At 30.6% G+C, this 8,859-nt stretch overlaps 1 protein-coding gene across 1 annotated transcript; it reads right to left on the bottom strand.

The window, feature by feature from the left end:
* LOC109346939 (transcription factor ICE1-like) lies at positions 2,199 to 6,466 on the bottom strand. The gene is made up of 4 exons (XM_019586678.1): positions 5,597 to 6,466; positions 3,941 to 4,165; positions 3,436 to 3,606; positions 2,199 to 2,565 (listed from the first exon to the last, which is right to left on the bottom strand). The coding sequence occupies exons 1-4, from the start codon at positions 6,464 to 6,466 to the stop codon at positions 2,482 to 2,484; spliced, it is 1,350 nt and encodes a 449-aa protein (XP_019442223.1). The 3' UTR covers positions 2,199 to 2,481.

Raw genomic sequence — 8,859 nt, forward strand, 5'->3', positions numbered from 1 at the left:
AATAATAAACAAATGAAGTTCCTAAATCCAAGTGATTAGGTTAACCGAAAATTCAAAATAATAATAAATTGATGTTGATAGGTTTCCTGAATCCAAGTTGTTAGGTTAACCAAATGTTCAAAACTAAAATAAATTAAGAAAACAATTTTAGGAAATAAAAATTTTGAATTAGAAATATGTCACTATGAACCCATATTCTTTTTTTCCAAAAAGAGAAAGAAAAAATGTTTTTTTTTTATTTTAATTTTTCGAAATTTTTAATATTAAATGTATAGGAAATAATTAATTTTATTTTTATTCATATTTTATAAAAAAAAATTCGAAACAATTTAAATAATTAAATATACTAACAACCTAATTTAAATTTGAAAAAGGAATAACAGAAAATTATTAAAATAATATGAAATGATAGAGTCAAAGCAGTCTGTTAAGATCTCTAAAATTAAGAGATTAAATTTATTTGAATTCGAAATTTTTTTAATCGAAATGTTAGGATTCGGTGGTTAAAAATTCACTATAAATAGAGCTTATAATGAACATAAAAAGTTTTACACTGGAAACACTAAAAAAATTCAGCCAAAAAGTCACCTACACTAAGAGAGAAAAAACTCTCCTTTACTTTCAGAGTGATCCAGTGCAGGCGGGTTCATTCCATTCCCGTGCACTTGCCTGGAACATTGAATCACATCAGTCCGATTTGCTTACTTTTCAGTCCTTCACGTTGACCAAATATCCAACCAATCACTACACCCACTGGAACACGGGTTCCAATGCAGCCGTGTGCACAGAACCATCCGTGCACCCTCCTCAACCATCCAACACGGACATGCCACGTGTTCAGACTCTTCGCACTATCATCTCCTTGCCCATTCACCTGCTGCCACGTGTCCAAGAGACACCCAAGTATCACACACTAGTCTCATCCTCACATTGCAAATTCCCACAAAAAAGGTAGGTCATTTTTATATAATTTATTCTATTCTTCACTACTTTCATATTATGATAACATCATCCAATATATTCTTTTTCACCATATAATAATTTTATTTGACATAAAATAAAATAAAATAAAATAAAAAACAGTAGCATATATTTAAATAATTATGATTCCTTAAAATTAGCAAAAATAAAAATTCATTTTCATATATCTACCAATTAAGCAAACTTTTTTTAATAAAAATCATTTTCTAGAAATAACTTGTTTTTAACCTTTTTTTTTATAAATAAAATATGACAAATAAGTTTTTCAAAAAAATAAATTAATTTTAAGATTTAATCAAAGATGGAGAGAACGTCGCCCTGGAGGCCTCTTTCTTCTCAGATCATCTTCAAAAGGTCGCGCTACGCCGCTTCTTTTCAATCGATAAATCTCAAAATCAATTTAGTTCCATTTTTTAAAATAACAAAATAAAAAATACTTTTTTCAATGATAAACAAAACTTGTAAAATATATATTTTTGACTAAAAATATATTTTCTTTAATTAAAATACATTCAATCAACAAACGTTTTTTCTACTTAAAGAACTACGTAAGCCTTGATCCTCTTAATATATTTTTGACCAAAGTCAATCTTGTTAGGCATAATACTAAAAACCTATTTTTTCTTCTTAATAATTGATTAATTAATCATTAAATTTAATAATAATAATAATAATAATAATAATAATAATAATAAAGTCATATATCTTACTGAAGTGTAGCGGGCGGGTAGGTTGCTAATACCTTTCCTACCTTGTAACCAACTCCCGAACTTAGATATCAAAAATCTAAAAGCCCAAAGTAATTGATCTTAAAAGATTTTTCTACATTTTTAATATAAAATTGTAGTAGCGACTCTAAAAAAAAGTCGTGCAGCCGAAAATCGAGGCGCGACAATATGCAAATACACTATTTGATATTATTGATAAAAAAGACACTTTATTATTAAACTTTTAACTAAAATATACTTTCTAACTAATTTAATAGACAAAGTGCCACGACAACAGATAATTCCATATTTTTAACGTTTGAGAGAGTATCCTCCCACCTGAATGAGCTTTCTAAGTACAGTCAAACATCTAAGTGAAAATTAAGGATCAATATAAAACTTCATACTCAAGTAACCCAAGCACGTTTCACTTGGACCAATGAAACATTCATTGGTATGTAAACAATTTTAATAAAGCTCAACCAATCAAACATAAAAATTAAACCAAATAAACATAAATTTGTCTTTTTAAAACATAAAAAGAGGTTTTCCAAAAACCTAAACAAAAGGACCTATTAAGGAACAAAATTGAGGTTGGGATTAAAAACAAAGTAAACAACTTATTCTAATGTCTTAAGATAACAATAAACATAAGTTTCCTTTGCTCAAAAGCATGATTTAATAAAAATACTGCAGCCAACTCCTCACCTAGAAGCAAAGGCATTTATAAACTGCATTCTACAGCAACTGCAATTGATGACTCTATAAGGGTAGTATTTCTCAAGTACTTCACTCACATCATACCACGAAAATCGGCAGCCTGTAACAACACGGTTTTAATCTGCTCAGGGAGAAGATCCAGACCTTCTCTGCATTGCTGGCAAAAATCATGAAATACTAGATATCAGAAACAAATGGTGTGATACTATGCTACCCAGTACCCATAATTGAACATCAAACACTTGTTATGAAACAACCTGAGAGAAACCTCATAAGATCTTTACCTATCATTAAGCTACTATTTACTCTTCTCAAAATTCTGTAGTTGGTTTTAACTTATTCAGATAATTCACAAATAAAAAAGGGCAGCCCAGTGCACAAGACTCCTACTTAGTGGGGTCTGGGGATGGTAGACGCAGCCTTACCCCACAAGCATAGAGGTTGTTTCCATATATTTGGTAAAGTTCATCTGCATTAAAACTGAGGTAGCTTCTTGATTAAACTATACCTTTTGTTATAGGGGTGAAAGGCATTTTTGACAACCATGAATGAAAACAATTACTGTAAAAAATTTCACAACCATTGAGTCATTGAATGAACAGCCACAAAACCATTTAGTCCCCACCTCAACCTCTCATAACTGACAAGCCTCATGCATATAGTACATACTTCAATTAAGCATGGAGTGGAAGAAAGGCAGAGACTACAAGTTTTTTATGGTTTTTTGTAAGAAAATTGACATGCAGTCTCGACGTTTGTAGTACTAGGAGTACGTTGCCAGGTGTCTAAATTTGCAATGGCTACAAATATCAGTATGATAGTGTAAGCCACAAATATACAACATTGTTTACTACATTTGTCAAATGAAAAAAAAATGTAGGCACAAGGCATCAATATCGCAAGAATAATCGTCTGTAAAATGTGTTATTGCCCAAATAAATATTAATAGCAAACACAAGCAAAAAGCAAGGAAAATAAATAGCAGAAATTTTGAGGTAAAGCTTGACACAGGAAAAAGATTACATACCTCAGCTCTGTACACATCTAAAACAAAATCATTGAAACAGCTGATAACGGCTTGCTGAACATCCAATCCGAGGCTATCCAATGCCCTCATTGTGGAAAGGAAAAGACCGGGCTTGCAGGCACAAAACATGTGGACATCGATAGCTCTCCCTTCTCTTAGCCTAACCTCAACCTAAAATTTTTAGAAAATTTGAGCTCAAAGAATTGACATGTTGGTACATAAATTATTTTCACCAGTGTTTCTACTCTATCTAAACAGCTTAATTAGGTTTTGATAGTCTTAAATAGGAAGACTATGTTGGAGTGAAAAAGCAGTCCAAAACTTTTCACCCCGAAATTTTCTTCCAAAATTTGTTCACCGAACTTAGCCTTAAAGTAATAAAATAATAGTTACATAACAAACAATTAAATAAATTGTCAAAGATCTAAGTAATTGGGAATAGTTTTTCCCCATGATACATTAACTGAGTGATGAAAAGCAAGTTTGTATTGAGGTGAACAAATACCTTAGGCGAGTGACTTTTAGGGGTTGCCAAGGAGCTAAGACATAATTCATCTTTCACCCGAGAAGGAAGGGTAGGCAGACTGGGTGTCACCGGGTGAAAGCTCGAAGGAGGTGTCAGAGATGAGCCAGATGGAGTTGACCCCAGCTCATTATGAAGATCATTAATCTTCTCTATTAAATCTTTCAAGTATTCAATTGCATCCCCAAGTATTGAAGCCCTGTCCATCTACAAAAAAATGATAGAAGATTAGCATGTACAACAGGATACGACGCAGATATACATAAAAACTTACATGGATCATATCATAAATACTTCAAAATAAAAGACTTCTGAGTGCAGCATAAGACCTCAGACAAGACAGAATAGTAAGGCCACTTCACGAGTGGGGGGGAAGTTGCAATTTCAAGCTTAGTCATTCACTGTAGATACAACACAAACTAACATTTGATAAGTGTCCAAATATCCGGAATGGTATTGGTACCTGACACAATTCAAACCGGTATCTGACACATAAATACAAAAAGGGCGGCCCAGTGCACGAGGCTCCCATCTAGTGGAGTCTGGGGAGGGTAAACGTATGCAGGCTTACCCTCGCAAACCTGTTTCCAGGATTTGAACTCATGACATCAATGTCATAAGGCAAACAATCTTGCCTTCATTTAAAAAAAATCACATGAAAGCATCACAAGGCCTAAAACAAAAAAATAGCTGGGCTACTCCATGATTGGAGAAAAATTGTTCTTCTGAGCTTAATAATTCATTGCAAAAACAGCACAAACTAAAATATGGATTGGTATTGGTATTGGATACAAACCGGTGTCTAACATCAATGCAGCACACAGTTTAGAGTATTTCATGGTTTTCTGGGCATAAAAAGGGAAACAAAAGAGTTACTTAATGATTTTTTCCATTCAATAAATCACTCCAAAAGGAACCAAACACCAAAAACATAAGTCTATAGAAATGACAGATTAGCATGTTCAGTGGGGTAACATATGTATATCTATATAAAAAGTTACATAAAGCATATCATTAAAAAAATTAAAGCATCATTACCTCATACACAAGACAAAATTGTTGGGCCACTCCATGATTGAGGGGAAAAAGTGAAGAAAAAGTTGTTATTTTAAGTTTAGACTTTAGCCATTCATTGCAAATACAACACAAACTAACATTTAACAACTGGTATGGTATTAGTGCTGGATATAGATAGGTATCTGACATCAATGCAGAACAGTTTAAAAGTATTTCATGATTTTCTGGGAATTAAAACAAAGGAAGCAAAACAATGCTTCACGATTTTTCCATAAGATCACTCCAAAAGAAATCAAACACAACAACAACAACAATCAAACTTTTATCTCACAGTTCAGCTATATGGATCAAATAACGTTATAATGTTCTATTATAAATCATGTACAACAATAAAAAATATTAATCTATGGTTTTATAAAAAAGGAATCAAACACTGAAAACATAAATGCATAGTTCTCTTTGTATAAAAAATATGCATAGTTCTCACATAACCTTCAAAATTAAAACCATTCAATTTAAAACACAGTAACAGACTAACATCATTAATTAACTTCACAAGTCCAAAAAAATGGGTTAAAGCAAAAATAGAAATAGAAATTCTTCATATCAATTGTTTTATACCTTGCTAATCTTTGGCACAACAGACCTAAGCATGTAAAGCCTATCATTGAGTCTCTTCCGGCGGCGCCTCTCCGCCATGAGATTCTTTGCCGGCGCCACTTTCTTCTTCCTATTCCCTTTCTGACTTCCACCATTATTATTATTATTATCACCATTATTATTATTTCCTTCAAAATTGTTCCCTCCATTATTCACATTCTCCTCATACTTATCAATCTCATCAACATCATCATCATCAGAATCATCATTCAACCCAATCCTCCTCTTCTTCTCCATCTCCTCCATCGCACTGAGCCGCGCCGCAGCCCTTATCTCCAAGGCCCCCAGCTTATCAACCGGGCCTTGGCGAAATGCCGGAGCCGGAACCTCAGTACCCAGCTGCTGAAAAACACTACCATGGTTCAAAAACGTCGAATTCGAAGCTCCAGAACCATGGCATTGTTCTCCAACCACACACATTGTGTTGTGATCAAACCCTCCACCGAGTTCAACTTCACGAGTTGGATTGAACTCGGGGTTTGAACTCAGCTCAAGAATGTTACTATTATTGTTGAAACTCATCAGAATAGAGGAATTGGAATTGAGTAAAACAGGTTCAGACCCATAATCAAAACCATTAGTAAAAGGGTTGTTGCTATTTAAGTTGAAAAATGGTGTAGGAGTGAAAGAAGGGTTCAAAGGTTGAATGAGAAAATTTTCATTTTGGGTTATGGAAGAGTTCATGAACCATTCATTAACTTGAAGAAATGATTTGAAGGATGAAACGTCGTCGTTTTTTATGGTCCATGATGAGGTTGGTAGTGGTGGGAGATTTTCTTGAGAGAGTTTGGGTTCTTCCATCCAATGAGTTTTTAGAATCTCACTCTCCATTGCAAAATGATAAACCAAAAATAAACATGAGAGAGAAAGAAATAGAGTGAGAGAGAAGATTAGGTGTTAGAAAGAAGATAAAGGAAAATCATTACTTTTTGTTGTTGTGTTTGTTCTAATACTTGTGATCCTTAAGAAATGGAAATGAGTTTGATAAAGAGAGAAGGATACCTGATGAGTTATTATATCGTTGATGATTCATATTGAATTATTATTAACTTTTTAAAAAAGTAATACAAATGAATAATATATTACTTGTATATAAATCTTTATAGTAAAAGTTCGTACATATTTGTTAAAAGTTATGTAATGATTGGGATGGAAAATGAAATAGGGGTTGGGGTTGGTTTTATATAGAAGGTGTGTGCATTAGTGTGCTTGCTAGCTCCCTTTTATCTTTTCTATGTGCTTGAGTGTAGTTATGCAAGTTTTTCTCTTATAGTTTTAATCTTTTTTGAACACTATTTGGGGATGATAATTATTTTTTGGCAAGTTATTCTATAAATTATAAAAGTTAATGATAATAATTTATTCATGATTATTTAAAATAAAGTATACAATTTATCATTAAAAAACGTATTTTTAAGAAAAAACAGTGCAGTGATTTACTTATTTATTTTTCATTTAAAAATTTAAAAAGCAACAAAAATAAATTTGGTGAAAAAATTAATCAAGTTCTTTGTTTCTTTATAAGATAATAATAAAACGTATTGATAATTTAATAAATAGAAATTTCAACAATGTACCTCGACCATCTTTAATAATAAAAACATTATTTCATATATTTAATGTATAAGGTGGTGTTTATTTTAGATTATATATGTAAAAACATTGTGGAAAAATCTAAATAATTACTAATTTCTACAGCATGTTTGAAAAAAATATAGACTGTGATATACAACAACTTTTCTTTCCATCACTAAAAAATGTTACTTTTTAAGATAGAAAGTTATACATTCTAAGTATTTTAGAATACAATAATCTGATTGTTTATAAATTTGATCCAAACACACTAGACAATTGGAAATTTTAATTATTCATTTACAATCAACTACTTATTTATTACTACTAAACATTTATTATTCTTATCATCACTTTGTGATGGAGTTACATTTCAATATAATTTGTTTTTTAAATTATTAAATTTAATAAAAGTTAAAGATAACATTTAGTAATAATTGTTCAAAATAAAATCATACAATATCGTGTGAAACTCGTTTCAAAAAAATAGTCCGAATAAATTATTTACGTGTATAATTTAATTAAAATATTAAATATGAATGAATTTTATGCAAATCAAAATGAGTTATTTATAGATTTTTAGTTTTAAAATAATTATAAATCCTATTGATAGTTTTTTTAATTTATGTGGGAACTTACATCTATAGTAATATATAGAGCCAAACCATAGACTATTTTCTACTTTCTTTTTTAATATTTAGAGTAAATTATACTATCATTTTCTGAGTTTTAGTAAAATTATACAAACTACCCTTCCATTTTTTATACCTACAAAAAAAACCCTAATTTTTATACATACCTACACTAACTACCTTCTGTGAGAAATAAATGTGATTTTTTGAACAAAAATGTAATAAGTGTAATTAAGTTAAACAAAATATGATATATTCTAGAAACAAATATAGATAATATACGAGTCAATACATTTTCATTATTTTTTGGTTGTTAGAGTATAGTATAAGAGTGATTTAACTATGTCCTTCGAATTATTTATGCATTTTATAATGAATCAAAAATAATGAAAATGTATTGTCTCATATTATTTGGAGTTGTCTTCAAAATATATCATCTTTTGTTTAACTTAATTACATTTATCATCTTTTTTTGTTTAAAAGTCACACTTATTTATCATACAGAAATAGTGAGGGTAATGTATATATGAAAATCAGGAGTTTTTTGTATATGCAAAAAATGGAGGAGTGATATAATGTTTTTATTATTCTTTAACAGCAAAACTAAATTCTTATGCTTTAACATCTGGTTATTCTTTGCTAAGATATCTAAAATTTGAAGTCTCAAAGGATATATGAATGATGGATTAAATGTCAATCATTTTTCTTCAATAGTAGCAAGTTTGAGATGCTCTCATTGGAAAAAATTCTGTTTTATAAATTTTTATCTTGCATGATGTACATATCCACCATATAGTTTACTATTAAAGTTCACATTAAAGTTCACAGTGAACTGAACTAACTCGGTATTCGTTCGAAACTCGACTTGTTATTTAACTTAATAAACTTAGTTGGCGAACTAAATGAGTTAAAGTCGAGCTAGAAATTGAACTCATTACATAAACGAATCAAATTTGAGTTGGATACAATTCAACTCGTTCAGTTTATGAACTGACTCGATATATATATATATATATATAT

Source organism: Lupinus angustifolius, chromosome LG05, assembly GCF_001865875.1.
Source record: "Lupinus angustifolius cultivar Tanjil chromosome LG05, LupAngTanjil_v1.0, whole genome shotgun sequence".
Taxonomy (NCBI): domain Eukaryota; kingdom Viridiplantae; phylum Streptophyta; class Magnoliopsida; order Fabales; family Fabaceae; genus Lupinus; species Lupinus angustifolius.

Excerpts from the sequence above, each read along its gene's own strand:
- LOC109346939 (XM_019586678.1), bottom strand. The coding sequence starts at position 6,466 with ATGGAGAGTGAGATTCTAAAAACTCATTGGATGGAAGAACCCAAACTC. Across the intron at positions 4,166-5,596 it reads TTGTGCCAAAGATTAGCAAG|ATGGACAGGGCTTCAATACT; the intron begins GTATAAAACAAT and ends ATTTTTTTGTAG. Across the intron at positions 3,607-3,940 it reads CTAAAAGTCACTCGCCTAAG|GTTGAGGTTAGGCTAAGAGA; the intron begins GTATTTGTTCAC and ends TAAAAATTTTAG.